The sequence below is a fragment of the Pantherophis guttatus genome, chromosome 4 (genome assembly GCF_059756535.1).
Source record: "Pantherophis guttatus breed Tessera chromosome 4, ASM5975653v1, whole genome shotgun sequence".
In the NCBI taxonomy this organism is placed as follows: Eukaryota; Metazoa; Chordata; class Lepidosauria; order Squamata; family Colubridae; genus Pantherophis; species Pantherophis guttatus.
The window spans coordinates 152,022,055-152,038,967 of NC_142066.1; the positions used below are offsets into that span (position 1 = coordinate 152,022,055).

Here is a 16,913-nt window from a genome sequence, read left to right on the forward strand (position 1 = left end):
GAATTAAACAGAGGAGCTCATAGCTGTAACCCCTTTTGAACTGAAAAAGTGTGCTGATTTTTATATATATATATATTATATTATATTATATATAAATATAGATATGCATATGTAAGATGGCCTAAAGAAGACATTCACTGTATTGCAATTCTTAAATGGAAATGTTTTGAAGCATTGTATCCTAATTCATGCATTTGCAATAGATCTTTGTTTCTTTTTACTGTTGTATTTTAGAAATGAGTCTCATGTTTGAAATTTAGATCTGCCAGTTTGGGTATCACTACTTCAGCTAAGTACAGGGTGCCCAAATAAAACAGTATGAATGTAGTATTTTTGCCTTGTGTGAAGCAGTTCCACTCCAGCAAATAGGGGGTGGAAATGTAGAAAAAACTATTTCAAAGTCTATCTTTTTCCTATATGAAAATAAACATTAAATGGCAAATTACCCATCTGTTTTGTGATTTTTAATTCTAATTCTATTATTTTTCATCAAAGACAGATTTTGCAGTTCAGTAATATGCCACTGTGGTGAATCATACAATAATCAATCATATTTGTGTAGCTGTTTCATTTATTCTAATTCCTGTAGTCATTGTTAGCCATTGATCAATATTACCATACATTTACAATGCAAGCATTTTACAGTATGAATGGAGATTTAATAAGTGGGAAAATCTGTGGTGGTGGATAGAACAATTAGTAAGAATAAATTGATAATGTTGCAAAGAAATTCTGTGGGGAATATGGAAATATACTATCGACCATGGTATCATGCTGCACCGGCTGGAAGAGTTGGGGGTGGGAGGCACCGTGTTGCGGTGGTTGTCCTCCTTTCTCTCCGACCGGTCGCAGTTTGTGTTGGCAGGGGGGCAGAGGTCGACCTCGAGGCCTCTCATCTGTGGAGTGCCACAGGGATCAGTTTTCTCGCCCCTTCTGTTCAACATTTATGTAAAGCCGCTGGGCGAGATCATCCGTGGCTTTGGGGTGAGATACCACCAGTACGCTGATGACAACCAGCTGTACATCTCCACCCCAGGCCACCCCAATGATGCTCTTGAAGTGATGTCCCAGTGCCTGGAGGCTGTGCGGATCTGGATGGAGAGGAACAGGCTCAGGCTCAACCCTTCCAAGACTGAGTGGCTGTGGCTCCCGGCATCCCGATATAATCAGTTGACTCCATCACTGACTATTGGGGGCGAGTCTTTGGCCCCCACAGAAAGGGCTCGCAATCTGGGAGTCCTCCTGGCTATGCAGCTGTCCTTGGAGGAACATCTGACAGCTGTAACCAGGGGGACCTTTTGTCAGGTTCACCTGATTCGCCAGTTGCGGCCCTTTCTTGATCGGGATTCCCTGTGCACAGTCACTCATGCCCTCGTCACCTCTCGCCTTGACTACTGCAACGCTCTCTACATGGTGCTCCCCTTGAAGAGCACCCGGAGGCTCCAACTGGTCCAGAATGCAGCAGCGCGGGGAGTGACGGGAGCAGCATGGCGCTCCCATGTAACACCGCTCCTGCGCGAGCTGCACCAGCTCCCAGTGGTCTTCCGGGTGCGCTTCAAGGTGCTGGTTATCACCTTTAAAGCGCTCCATGGCATCGGGCCTAGCTATCTTCGAGACCGCCTGCTGCTACCGACGACTCCCATCGTCCCGTGCGCTCCCACAGAGAGGGCCTCCTCAGGGTGCCATCAGCCAATCAATGTAGGCTGGTGACCCCCAGGGGGAGGGCCTTCTCTGTGGGGGCACCTACCCTCTGGAATCAGTTGCCCCCAGAGATAAGGAGAATCCAAGACCTTAGTGCCTTCCGCCGTGCCCTTAAAACCCACTTTTTCCAGCAAGCCGGGCTGGCTTAAGAAGAAATTTTAAATGTTTTAATTGGTTTGTATTTTTAATTTTGGGCCAAATTTATATATATTTTAATTGTTTTTTAATATTTGTATTTTATGTTTTTTAATTCTGGCTGTACACCGCCCTGAGTCCTCAGGGAGAAGGGCGGTATATAAATTAAAAAAAAAAAAAAAAGAAAGCCCCAACTTCTAAAGTGGGCTTCAGTCTAAGAGGACACTGTTGTACAAATGATTATGTTTATCAAAACTTAACACATCATACATTATCACATTTTAGATAGTTCACATTTAGCAGCTGTAGTTGGGACCATTAACTTGGTTGTTAAGCAAAGCGGTCACCGAGTGAAAAATCCTAATCAACTAATTAAGATCACAGAACTGAGCTTGTTAACTTGCAGTAAGCACTTTTTAGGACCTGCCCTTCCATGGAGAAAAATAGCTCAGGAAGATATAGCATGCTTATGCAATCTCTCCACTAGTAAAGGAGAATATTTGTAGTTTAGGGTTGACATGAGGGGTCCTTGGTGCTCTCTGAGCTTGGTTGTTTTCTTGCAGATGTTTCATTACCAAAACTAGGTAACACTCCTTTAACACTCCTTACTAGCACTGATGATGTTACCTAGTTTGAGTAATGAAACGTCTGCAGGAAAACAAGCTCAGAGAGCACCAAGAATCTCTCCACTCTGCGAGGGAGGGGGAGAAAAGGGTCAGCACAGGACAATGCATACTGACTAATGATGATGCTGGGACTAAGGGACACTGCAAGAGATAAATGCAGGCACTGGTTGCAAAGTTACTTTTTATCACCATTGTAAACTCAGATGGTCACTATAAGAGGCCGTCACTAGACAAAGACACTGATTTGTATGAAACTACTGCCTGGGATGGTCAGTCAATATTTCTCTAATGATTGCAAAGCAAATTCTGGTCTGGTAAGAACAGAAATAAAAGCTCAATTAAACAGGTATTTTTAATGATAAAAAAGGAAAACAATATATATATATATATATACATCATCAAAGAAAAAAAACACAAAAATTGTTTTTTAAAAAGTGGAAAAATACAAAAAAGTGTATATCATTTTATCAGTAAATAGTTACAATTCTACATATATTCAATTATCTAATGCATTTAGATAATACTATTATTAAAGTTCATATACATTACTAATATAATGAGTCTTAAGTAAGTACACCAGCTTCTTATTTTATCTCATTTGATGGAAGAATTTAAAAACTTCATGATTTAGATCAAGAATGATCAACCTTTCTTATATTCAGTGAAGTTATTTCTAAACTGATTTAATAGCTAGCATATAATTTTTATTAACTATATGCTACTGGAAAACTGGAACACGTTGCCTCTGATGCACACACTCTTCTCACACAGTTTTCACAAGCCTGAATGGCTTTTTTGGCAACTCCTACAATTACTAATTTCATGGGAAATATCTCAAGCTTTTAAAGTGTAATTTTGATCAGATATACTTCAACATTGGCATTCAAAGATCAATATATTTAATGTGTCATATTTTAACATCAGGATTACATTCCATTTCCATCAGATGAATAAAAATGTTCTCAGTTGATAAATACAGGAGTGGGAAAGTCGAATTGTATATATGAAGGAGGGCTGTAAACAGTTAAGTGATAGTGAAGTTCAAACATTAAAAACTAATCAAATTTCAAAACTGAAATGCACACATAAAGGTATCAAGTATCCATTTAGGACAGTAGTGCTTGGCAGTTGCTATTGCTACATTTCAGCTTTAATTGAAGATCTTTCACATTTTATTGCCACTTACCGGCGGTATTTTTTTCTTCTCACCCATGCAATCAATTATTTGATGTTTATTTTCACCATGGGGATGTAATTAAACATGAAAAGCAACTACGTGGACCCATCACATACACCCATATATTCTTTAAAAGAGAAACACTAGACAAGTGCAAATCCAACCATGTTTAATTCAATGAACTCTGCTTAAAAAATACCTTTGCTGAACTGAACCCACAGGAATCCACGGGTGGGGCACAGGGTTTAACAAAAGTCAAGATAGAAGTATGATAATTATACATAAAGGTACTCTTTGACTTATATACCCAGTTGAGACTAGATTTCTGTTGCTAAGCAAAACATTTGTGATTTTTGTCCAAATTTCTTACCTTTTTTGTCACAATTGTTAAACAAAGTACTGCACTTGTTAAGTGAAGCACACAATGCTTCACATTGAGTGAATCTGGCTTTCTCCATTGATCTTGCTTGTTAGAAGCCAATTGGAAAGTTACAGATAGTGACCCGAGATGCTGCAATCTTCATAAATATATACTGGTTGCCAGGTACCAAATTTTGATCATACGGCAGTGGGCAATGCTGCAATGGTCGTAAGTGTGAGGACTGGTCCTAAATCATTTTATGAGTGCCACTGAAACTTCAAAGTTGCTAACAAATGGTTTGAAGTAGAGGACCACCTATACATGCAATGCGGCACATGCAAAATTAGTGTCACAACTACTTGAATTAGTGTCACAACTACTATCTTAATTTTTTTGATGCCTTCCTCCTATGGATATCACTGTGTTTTCCCAAAAATAAGACCTTGTCTTATTTTTGAACCCCAAAATAAGCGCTTGGCCTTATTTTCGGGGAGGTCTTATTATTTTGGGGCGCGTGGAGCAACATGGGGCTCCTTTTGCCATCTTACCTGATTTCCACCTCTTTAAATATTTTCGGGGAGGGCTTATTTTTTGGGGGGAGGCTTATTTTAGCGCATGTGCTCAAAAGCCCGATTGGGCTTATTATCAGGGGATGTCTTATTTTCGGGGAAACAGGGTAGTTGAACCTCAAATACTTCTTAAAAAGGGCTTCCTTGCAAAATTAAATTGCTATTGAGTACACAGATGACACTAAACCATGTGAGACTGGTATAGTTTTGCCTTGATATATGGTGTGAACCTGTTGGGATTTACAACCAATTATAGATTTGGGAATCCAGCCAACTTCACCCACAAACTGTAGCCCAGAATAAGAAGAAAAATCTACCTCTACTATGCAAGATAGCAAAGACACTTTCAAACTGAGCTTGACTCCTGGTGACTTTTTATGAAACAACATAGACATGGTTTGCGGCGTTCGTTTCCCAGGGTTTTCCCCTTTTTTCTCTGGCCACAATTTCCTGGTTGGTCTCCCACCTGACAAAAAAAAAAGGCACTCCAAACTGCTTGTAGGCTGAATTGAGATGCTCTATCTGCTGACACTAAAGGCTCCTTTAAACCCAGCTCAGATCTGGATGATTTCATGGATGCAGCCATGTTTCCCCCCCCCCTTCACTGTGACATAGAAGTGGTCTGTTTGAGATAGCAGTTCAAGTTCAGTCCAGTCTACAGACTGGGATTTCCCAGTGGCACTACATCCAAGAGATTGCCCTGTCTGCTTTGTGGCTTTATTTTTATGCCTTCAGGCCAAATTTCAGAGAGTTACAAGGATATTATGCACACTCCTAAGCTGAATTGGACATTTTAAGGTCTGCGGGCTATATTTGGCCCTTTGCTTGTCCTTGTCCAGCCCTCCGCAGCAGCAGCAGGGGGTGGTTGGCAGTAGTCCTCCATAACATTTCTCATATGGCTCCTTGAGAACAATAACTGCCTATCTATTCAATTTTGGTCACCATGATATAAAAAAAGATGTTGAGACTCCAGACGAGTGCAGAGTAAACCAACGAATATGATTAGGGGACACTAAAACACATGAAGAAATAGGGTATGTCTAGTTTAACGAAAAGAACTACAGTGACATGGTATCAGTGTTCCAATATTTGAGGGGCTGCCACAAAGAGGAGGGGTCAACCTATTCTCCAAAGCTCCTGAGGGCAGGGCAAGTAGTAAGGGTTATCTTATCAAGGAGAGATCCAACCTAGAACTAAGAAACTTTCTGACAATGAGAACAATGAATCCGGAACAAATTGCCTTCAGTTGTGGGTGCTCCATCACTGGAGGCTTTTAAAGAGACTGGACAGCCATTTGTCTGCAATGACACAGGGTTCCTGCTTGGGTTTGGACTAGAAGACCTCCAAGGTCCCTTCCAACTCTTATTCCATTAATTCAGTGGTTCTCAACCTGTGGGTCGGGACCCCTTTGGGGGTCGAATGACCCTTTCACAGGGGTCACCTAAGACCATCAGAAAACACATATTTTCAATGGTTTTAGGAATAATTTTATTGTTGGGGGTCACCACATGAGGAACTGTATTAAAGGGTCGCAGCATTAGGAAGGTTGAGAACCACTGCATTAATTGGTTATGACCCCTGCTCTTGAAACTCTAGCCCTAGAGGTAGTCCTCAACTTTCGACCCCAGTTGAGCCCAACATTTTTATTGCCAAGTGAGACATTTTAAAGTGAATTTTGTCCCATTTTACAACCCTTCTTATCAGCATTAAGTTAATCACTGCATTTAAGTTAGTGACACCTTTGTTAAGCGAATCTGGCTTCCCCATTGACCTTGCTTGCCAGGTCACAAAAGGGGATTAAGGGACACTAAACTTAAGTCATAAATACAAGCCAGGCTTAATTTTGACCAGATGGCCATGGGGATTTGCTGCAATGGTCATAAGTGTGAGAAATGGTCCTTAATCGCTTTTTCCTCAGTGCCCTTGTAACGCTGAACGATCACTATGCGAACAGTTTTAAATGGAGGGCCACCTGTATTCGGGGATGGATGGGGATGATGGGCGAGGGAACACGGGCCTGGCTGAGGGAAGAGCAACTTTCCCGCGCTTTTCTTCTCCCCCCCTCCCCCCCTTCAGAGGCAGAGAGGGGAGTCTGCGCAGTCCGTGCAGGGGGCGGAGGAAAGCCTCGCTCCCCGCTTGGCGGCCCTCCCGACGGGGGCTCGATGGCAGAGGCGATAGGAGCCCGCCTCGTTCGGAACCGCTTCTTCGGCGGTTTCGTATGCGGAGCGGCCCTGGGTGCCACAGTCTCGGGGCTGCTCGCCAAAAAACTCCTCAGAAAGCCCGACTGGCCACCGAGTGCCGCCGCGCCCCAGCCAGAAGAACCGCGGCCATCGACACCGCTGCCGTTGGGAGGTAAGGAGGCGACTGCGCAAGCGCGTGGCGATCGATCCGTCCGGGGAAGGCGAAATGACGCGGGAAAGTGGGCGTGGCTGAGCGGAGACTAGACTCGCAGGGGTTTCCAATCTTGGCCACTTGAAGACTTGTGGACTTCAACTCCCAGAGTTCCGTCAATTCCCTCAGCCACAGCAAAGCTGGCTGAGGAACTCTGGGAGTTGAAGTCCACAAGTCTTCAAGTGGCCAAGGTTGGAGACCCCTGGGCTAGAGGGCGAGTGCGCATGTGCGGAATACTCGTGCAGCTGTTCCATGCGAAAGGAACAAAGGCGTTTAAAAAAAAAGCAAAGCAAAACTGAGATTTAGACCTGGTTGTACTTGGACTGGGGGAAAAGTGATGAAGTAATTTGGAATTGACGGTATGAAGACAGTCCTTGCATCGACATGGGGTATCCAATCCATCACTCCTCTTGGCATAATCTATGGGTGTCCAAATCTAATGCAATGTATATAAATTCATATTAATCAGATCCCTGCCATTTGTTTTTAGCCTACTGTGCCAAGGGTCATGTCAGAATTTGATCTTTGGTTCCCCAGAATTATTTGCAAAGATCCATCTTATGAATGGGAAGGAATAGCAGCTTCAATTTATCGTCCTTCCTTGGCTTATCACCGCAATTGAGCCCTACGTTTCTGTTGCTAAATGAGACCGTTGTTAAGTGAGTTTTGCCCCGTTTTATGGCCTTTCTGGCCGCCGTTGTTAAGTGAATCACTGCACTTGTTAAGTTAATAACACGGTTGTAAAGTAAATCTGGTTTCCCCATTGACTTTGCTTGTCAAGAAGGTCACAAAAAGTGATCACGTGGCCTCAGGATAACTGCAGCCGTCGTAAATATGAGTCGGTTGCCAAGCTTCTGAATTTTGATCATGTGACCATGGGGATGCTGCAACTTTGGGCGCAACTTTGAGGGGCAACTTTCAGCGCCATCGTAAGTTGCGGAATAAGTGGCCGTAACAAATAGTCCTCAGCCTGCCACAACAATTGAGCCCAAAATTTTAATTGCTAAGCAAGGCAGTTGTTAAATAAATTATGCCCCATGTTGTGACTTTTTCTGCCATGGTTGTTAAGTGAATCACGTGGACATTGAGTGAATCTGGTCTCCTTGCTTCTCAGAAGCTCCCCAGGAAGGTTGCAAATGAAAACCCTAGGAGCCAGATGTATTTTAAAAAATACACCTTCCATTTCTTTTCTTCCTTCATACAATGAAAATCACCCAGCGCTACTGAAAAGTGGTTTTCTCTGCCTTGTATTTCTGCAGTGTAGGGCACAATTATTGGTAATTGCATATTTTGACCACTTAGGTGACTTAAACCTATTTGTATTACTGCTGCTATAAAAATATGAAATTGAAACCACTTATACAGTGCCATATAATCTTTGAAAGACTATGACACTGTATAATTTTCTGATTTGTAAAAAGGTGGTTCTGATTTTTAAGATATGATGTGATTTCTCTAGGCCTTTGTTTCAAAAAGAAGTTCTTTTCCTTTCTCTCTTAGAACCTGGACCAAAATCTATATTGGAAAGATATGGATTTCCTGCAGCTGGAACTCAAATCAGATATTACACCAATCATGCTCTCTCTTATGATCAGGCAAAACGAGTACCTAGATGGGTGATTGAACATATTTCCAAATATAAAACTTCAGGTATTTAAACAGTTCCTCTGTCTGGATATTGTAATTAATTTCCTTCTAAGAAGAGAGGGACTCCTTGCCATGTATGAATCATAGAATTGCAATAGAAGATTTGTTCCCCTGGCTGCAATCTTACCTTTACAAGTAGTCTTTGACTTATGACCATAAATGAGCCTGAAATTTCTGTTGCTAAGTGAGACTTAAGAGCTTACCTATCCAAAGCGTGTGTAAGTGGAAACCTTGATTCATCTTAGAAAATAACCCCATGCATACTTACTGTATTTTTCGGAGTATAAAACGCACCCTTTTCCCCCTAAAAGGGGTTGAAAATTTATGTGCGTCTTATACACTGAATGTGGCCCCGCCCACCCACTGGCCCTCACCCTTTGGCCTCTGCCTCGCAGCAGTTTACCTCCTTGTGAGCAAACAGCAAGAAAAAAACAGCTCCTTTCAGCTTCAGCACAGCCTAATTAGCACAAGTTGATTGGATCCGCCTCCCGACACTCAGCTGATTTGTTCTCAGCTGTTTTGCACATGGCTCTGCTGCTTGCTGCAAAGAGGTAAATTACTGGGAGCAGACTTTTTTTTTCCCTTGTGCTAATCAAGCTATGCTGAAAATGAAACTGAAAGTAAAGCAGGCTGTTTGCTGTAAGGAGGCAAAATTGCTCAGAGGCAGAGGGAGATTTCTTTTTCTTCTTTTCCTCACCAAAAAAAGGTAGGTGTGTCTTATACTCCGAAAAATACGGTGAGTGAGTTTTGGCCCATTTTACAACCTTTCTTGCCACATTTGTTAAGTGAATCATTGCATTTGTTAAGTTAGTAACCTAATTCTTAAGTGAACCAGCTTCCCTATTGACTTCACTTGCCAGAAGGTCGCAAAAGGGGAGCACGTGACCCCCCCAGCACACTGCAACTGTTATAAATATGAGTCAGTTGCCGAGTGTCTGAATTTTCATCAAATAACCATGGGGATCCTGCAACATTCCTAAGTGTTTTTATTGTGGGCCAAAGTATTTAATCTGGTTTTAAATTGTTTAACTTTTATATTTATGTATTTGATCCTGGCTGATCCTGAGTCCTTCGGGAGAAGGGCGGTATATAAATATAATTAATAAATAAATAAATAAAAGTGTGAAAAGCTGTCATAAGTCACTTTTTTCAGAGCCATTGTAACTTCAAATTGAATGTAAATTGGGGACTATCTGAATTCATCTGAAAATAAGGCTAAGTATAGTGAAGGTTACTTTCATAGAACTATGCATGGGGTTATTTTCTAAGATGAACAGAAGTTTCCACTTACACTGGAACTCTTTAAGTTCATTCGCCTTCCTGCTTGCTTTTTGGAGACGTTTGTAAGCAAGAGGTACGCCACAATTTCACTTCTAATTGCCATGCCCTGCAAGCTGCTGCTTCCTTTCCTGCCAATCAGCTTGCATCGAAGGTGCTATCCCATCATCCCCAGGCAACTGAAAGGGGCTTGGCGTCATTCTAGAGTACTGTGGAAGTGATGTGGTGGGAGGAGAGAGGAATGAAAGTCAACAGCTAGAAATGAATACAAGTAATCCTCAAATTGCGACCACAGTTGAGATCAGAAGCTTCCTTGCTAAGTGGGATGGTTGTTAAGTGAATCACTATCGCTTTTGCAACTTTTTAAAAAGTTAAGTGAATCATCCTGGTAGATAAATGACTCTCATGGTTGTTAAGCAAGCCTGGAATTGATTTTGGTTGTCGGAAGCCGTGAAAGTCGCAAATGGTGATTCAGGAATCACATGTATTTATGTAGCTGTCATAAATACGGTTGTCCAGTACATGAATTTTGCTCATGGGGACATTGCAACTGTTGTAAATGTGAGGACTGGTCATAAGTCACTTTTTTGCGTGCTGTTGTAACTTTGATTGGTTGCTAAACAAATGGTTATAATTCGAGGACTATCTATAGGACTTTATTCCAATCATTTTACACCAAGATTGATGAAGTCAGTTTCCCCTTGAGTGACACTTGTGTCCTGCTTTCCAGTTAGGTGGACTACAATCCCATTGTTCTCAGCATGAGCCTGATACCTATGGCTAATAGGAACTGACTTCCAATGCAGCTCCAACATGTTGGATCAGGAATGTGCTGTAATAGGACAATGAAGTGGCCAATAGGGTGAACTTTGGCTTCCATATTTATGCTTTTATGATTTGGCTTGCATTTTTGACTTGGTCCTGCTTTGTGTGGTCAAGCCTCCAAACTTTTCCAGCCTTACTGAAAGTTATCTGAATTGCCATAAAAAAACAGGGATCCTATGCCACCCATCCACTTTCATCACCTCCTCTTCTTCCTCCTCCTCATTACTATTATTAGAATTATCCTAACATTCATGGAGGGAATCTTATGAGCAGCATGGTGGCCTAGAGATGGAGCTCTAGCCTCACAATCAGGAGGCTGTGAGTTCAATCCTAAATAGCAGCAGATATATTTTTTTCTCTGGGCACAAAGAGAAAATATCTGCTGTGAGCTGTGCATAGGTGTCGGGAAGGGCATCCGGCCAGAAAAGGTTCAGTTCCATTCAGTCGCCCTGACTCTACCCTGATGCAAGGAGTTACAGGATCTTTAAAAAGAAAAAAATGGAGGGAATCTTACAAATTCATGTATTATTTAAGGAAGCCACAACGTTAGAGAACCTCTGTCTCATGGAATATCTGCTTAGATTGTTACTGAATACACTTTTGGAATATTTTTGTCAGCATTTGAAGAGGCTTAAGTTCAGTTCAGTTTACCTCAAGACTATCTGTATGGGGATGTTGGGAGACACATTTTCTGCTCGGGATAGTTACAACTACTTAAAGTCTGCTCTAGATATCTTTTTTTTAAAAAATTGCAATTGTGTAGGTTGCTTTCAGCACAGAACTGATTTTTGAAAAGGAAATGTAATCGAATTGTTTGGTATCTTGTTCCACAGGCAGTGCAGACAGAAAACATTGTAAATTTAAAGCAGATCCCAACATCCCTTCCATGTTCAGTGCTGTGAATGAAGATTACATCGGCAGTGGCTGGTCACGAGGTCATATGGCACCAGCAGGGGACAACAAACATTCGCCAGTAGGATTGAGTTTGTTTCTTCAAAGGGGAAGGGATGGAAGGTTGAAAACAATTCACACTGAGCCATATTCAGCTAAACAAGATCGCAAGTAAAAATATGCAATTTTTTTTGCATGAGAAAATACAATCTTTTTTTTTTTCATTTTGCAAAAAGAGAATGCAAAGAGACCCAATTTGGTCTAATAATTAAGGCACCAAGCAAGAAAGCAGGAGACAATGAGTTCTAGTCCCACCTTATCCCTGAAACCCATCTGGGTGACTTTGAGCCAGTTACTAGGAGATTATGAGTTCTAGTTCCCCCTTATCAGTGGTGGGTTGCTCCCGGTTCACACCGGTTCGCAAGAACTGGTAGTAAAAATTTTTAGTTGTTTGGAGAACTGGTAATAACATTGGCTGGCCACGCCCCCTAACTGGTCCCCGGCCCGGTCGCCGCTTGCTTACCTCGCCTACCTCATCAGAGGCTTTTTTTTTTTAACTTTTAAAAGCATTTTTTCTACAACCTCTTCAGCTGAAAAAATGCTTTTAAAAGTTAAAAAAAAGCCTCTGATGATCGCGCGGCTCAGCTGGGATCTTCAGAGGCTTCTGAAAACATTTTTTCTGCAACCTCTTCAGCCAAGGAGGTTGTAGGAAAAAAATCCCTTTAAAAGCTTCTGGCGATCCCAGCAGATTTGCCTGATCGTCAGAAGCCTCTAAAAGCATGTTTTCCTGCAACCTCTTCAGCTGAAGAGGTAGAAAAAAAGAATCCCTTTAAAAGCCTCTGGCAATCCCAGATGTCTTGCCTGATCATCAAAGGCTTCTCAAAGCATTTTTTTCTGCAACCTCTTAAGGTTGTAGAAATAATGCTTTTAAAAGTAAAAAAAAAAAAAAAAAGTTGGCCACGCCCACCCAGTCACATTACCCCCAAGCTGTGCCCACAAAATAAGCTACGCCCACAGAACTGATAGTAAAAAAATTTAGAACCCACCCCTGCCCCTTATCCATGAAAGCCTGTTTGGGCCAGGCACTAGGAGACAACGAATTCAATCCCGCCTTAGGCATGAAAGCCAGTTGGGTGATTTTGTGCCAAACACCAGGAGACTGTGAATTCTAGTCCTGCCTTAGCCAGGAAAACCAGCTGGGTGACTTTGGGCCAGTCTCTCTCTCTCATCCCAACTCATCTCACAGGGTTGCTGTTGTAGAAAAAAATGGGAGGAGGAAGATGTGTTGGATTTGTTCACTGCCTTGAGTTATTTAAAAAAATAATAAAGACAGGATATAATAAATAAAAATGCTTAACATTGGAATCTGATTCCTAAATCCATTAGAGAACAGCCAAACAATGACGTGAATCTTATGGAATCTCTGCAATTTTGTACCTAGGTTTTTAGGGAAGGGAAGCAAGTTGATTAAAAAGCAGACAGAATTTGAAGGATCTAGATACATGAACGTGCCGAAATGGATAAACTTACCCTAGAACTAAAAGAAAAAGATGATTCGGAATTTTAAGCGGTTTGGGAAAAATGGTACACTTGGATAGATAATAGAAATAAAAATTGGAAATATACATAAGGCTATTGAGGATTAGATATTGAATGTATATAATGTATATATTGTATGGAATGTTGTTCCGAAGTATACAAAAATGACACAATTGATTATGTACTAGAGTTGTGTAACGGAAAATTGTAATAAAAATTATTAAAAAAAAAAAAAGGAATTTGAAGGATCTGGCCCTGCCCTGTAATGCTGACTGATGTAAGAATTATAGATCAGTCTATTAATATTCTACCGAACACAAGCTCTGCTTTGATGTCTGACTTAGTTCTGCTAATATGATGCTTAATTCTGAGTTCTTAACTAATGTAGGCATCCATCAGAAACTCAATTTTAATTCTTATTTTTTTAAAATAGGAAGCCATGGCAGAAACATTTTATCTATCCAACATTGTGCCTCAGAACTATGAGAATAATGCTGGTTTCTGGAATAGGTGGGTGTGTTTAACAGATATACCAAAAACAGGATGAGTTTTGCTTCAATGTTATCATCACACTTCAACCGGAATTGGAAGGAAGAATAACCAAAATAAGCGAAACACCTCAAGTTGAGGGGAAAAGATCAGAGGGGGGAAAATGTAAAAATGTTCTCAGAGAAAGAAAGCATGGTCGTCGACTTACGACCACAGTTGCAACCAGGATTTCTGTAACTAAGCAAGACGGTTGTTAAGTGAATCGCAACTGATTTTATGAACTATTTTGTCATAGTTGTTAAACAAATCACTGTGATCGTTAAATGAATCTTGTCGTTAAACAAATCTGGCTTTTTCCGTAAACTTCGCTTGTCGAAAGCTAGCTGGAAAGGTTGCAAAGGGCAAAGGGCAACACCAGTTGTAAATTCTTGTTAGGTTTTAATCACTGATCATGGGGGTGTTGTAACAGTTATGAGGACCGGTTTTTCATTGCCGTTGCAACATTCAGCGGTCACTAAATGAATGGCTGTAAGTCAAGGACCATCTATGCTATTTGAATTTGGATGATCTGGCCCCAAAAGCCTCTGCAACTTCCTCATCCAGTGAGAGAATTTTTACCCAGAATGTATGGTGGACACGTTAATCCAGAGTTTCTCTATGTGTATGTGTATGAGTGGAGACAATATATACCGTATTTTTCGGAATATAAGACGCACTGGACTATAAGATGCACCTACCTTTTTTGGTGAGGAAAACAAAAAGAAATCTGCCTCTGCCTCCCAGCAATTTTGCCTCCTTGCAGCAAACAGCCTGCTTTACTTTCAGTTTCGTTTTCAGCATAGATTGATTAGCACAAGGGAAAAAAAATCTGCTCCAGCAATTTACCTCCTTGCAGCAAGCAGCAGAGGCCGGTGCAAAACAGCTGAGAGCAAATCAACTGAGAGTTGTGAGGCCGATCCAATCAACTTGTGCTAATTAGATTGTGCTGAAGCTGAAAGGAGCTGTTTCTTCTTGCTGCTTGCTACAAGGAGGTAACTGCTGGGAGGCAGAGGCCAAAGGGTGGGGGCCAGTGGGTGGGCAGGGCTACATTTGGTGTATAAGATGCACCTAATTTTTCACCCCCTTTTAGGGGGGAAAAAGGTGCGTCTTTTACTCCGAAAAATACGGTAATAGCTCCCTTCTTGAATACTCATGGTGCATAACACTTTAAGGCAGTGGTCTCCAACCTTTCCAGCTCTGGACCAATGGTGGGGGAGGGAGAGGGGATGGTTTTTCACGCTCCGCTTGCACAAATGCAGCTTCATGGCCACTCGTGTGGCCTGTTCCCAACCGGGCTGTGGACTCAGGGTTGGGGACCCTTGCTTTAAAAGATACACAGATCTAATGAAAGTGGATAGAAATTGAGGAATTAGATCCACGCTGCCAAGAAACAGAATTAGTTCGTTTCAAGCAAGGGAAACACTATGATAAATGTCTATGGAGATTCCAGTTTCTGGAAGCTTCTTGGTTGAGAAGCGAAATGTCTTCTGGCAAAGCAAGAAAGTCTACCTGCCTTTTGAAAGAAAGCATCTTTGGGACACACAGTGGGGATAATAATCTTTGAGGGGTCCTCGGTGCTCTCTGAGCTTGCTTTTTTTCTTGCAGATGCTTCATTACCCAAACTAGTTAATTAGGGAGCCGAGGTGGCGCAGTGGTTAGAGTGCAGTACTGCAGCTACTTCAGCTGACTGCTAGTTCAGCAGATGAGTGGATCAAATCTCACCGGCTCAAGGTTGACTCAGCCTTCCCTCCTTCCGAGGTGGGTAAAATGAGGACCCAGATTGTTGGGGGGCAATATGCTATTTAGTATACTGTCTTCGGTGTAAGCTGCCCAGAGTCCTCGGAGAGTGGGCGGCATAGAAATATGACTAATAAAATAAATAAATAAATAATATCACCATCACTAGCACTGGTGATGTTACCTAGTTTGGGTAATGAAACTTCTGCAAGGAAACAACCAAGCTCAGGGAGCACCGAGGAGCCCTCATTTCAATCCTCACCTACAGATATTCTCCTTTATTGATAATATTTTTTGTTAATTTGGTAGCTAGTGATGCAGGCGAGTCCGTGAACCGTCAGTCCTATGTTTGCCACCTGTAAAGAGATGGCTCTTACCTCTAATCCCTCAGTAAGGTGCAAGCCATTCATTTATTCATTCATTCATCCATCCATCCATCCATTCATCCTTTCATTCATTCATTCATTCATTCATTGTATTTCTTATCTATCCAACTCACTCCCTTCCTTGTTTCCTCCCTATCAACTGAATGCAAATCCAATAGCAATATAACTTAGCCCTATATACGGCTTTACAGTGCTTTATAGCCCTCTGTAAGCCAAGTCAGCCTATTTCTCCCAACAATCTGGGTCTTCATTTTACCCACCTCGGAAGGATGGAAGGCTGAGTCAACCTTGAGCCTGGTGAGATTCGAACTGCTGGCAGTCGGCAGAGTCAGCCTACAATACTGCATTCTAACCACTCACTGCTCTTCAATGCAACTGAGGTGATGACTTCTTCAGAGGCAAAGCTTTAATGTCACTAAAATACCACCACTAATAACTTCCCCAAGGAAAGGAATGAATGTAAATCAGTGGATACAAGTTTGAATAAATTACTTTGCGTTTTTCCCCCCTCCCCAAGATACTTGTGCATTGGAAAATGATGATGCTGAGGGAAAAAAACCACTTTCAGAACTGCTTCATCAGGCAGAAACCTGAAAGTTTTTGTTTTTAGAGCAAAGCGTACTCCAACTTTTTTTCCCTCTTCCCTGGTGGGGGAGTTGCAGTTTTAAAGTTGCGCTTATAGAAATGTTTAAAATGGCTAAAATTTGCTTCTCACAATGTACAATTCACCTTGAAATAAAGATAAAAGTAGAAAAATAGAAGTAAATAGAGTTATTATGTTTGGAAGCTCATTGTTCTATGGAGTAACACCTAGTAGTCAGTAGTGGGTTTCAATTTTTTTTACTACCGGTTCTATGGGTGTGGCTTAGTGGGCGTGGCAGGGGAAGAATACTGTAAAATCTCCATTCCCACCCCACTCCAGGGGAAGGATACTGCAAAATCCCCATTCCTTCCCGATCAGCTGGGACTCGGTAGGCAGAGAATAGATGGGGGCTGGGCCAGTGAGAATTTTTACTACCGGTTCTCCAGAACTGGTCAGAACCTGCTGAAACCCACCTCTGCTAGTAGTGCAACTCAAACCTCATGCAAATAATGGCATTTTGCAATACAGGAGGGGGGGAA

General features: G+C 41.8%; 1 protein-coding gene across 1 annotated transcript in view; it reads left to right on the forward strand.

The window, feature by feature from the left end:
* Nucleotides 1-6,659: 6,659 nt before the first annotated feature.
* EXOG (exo/endonuclease G) overlaps nucleotides 6,660-16,913 on the forward strand; it is a 28,293-nt gene continuing 18,039 nt past the window's right edge. The window contains exons 1-4 of the mRNA XM_034401639.3: nucleotides 6,660-6,921; nucleotides 8,461-8,610; nucleotides 11,544-11,683; nucleotides 13,574-13,650. Coding sequence (XP_034257530.2) covers nucleotides 6,732-6,921; nucleotides 8,461-8,610; nucleotides 11,544-11,683; nucleotides 13,574-13,650 — 557 coding nt within the window. The 5' untranslated portion in view covers nucleotides 6,660-6,731. The remainder of the gene's footprint in view (nucleotides 6,922-8,460; nucleotides 8,611-11,543; nucleotides 11,684-13,573; nucleotides 13,651-16,913) is intronic.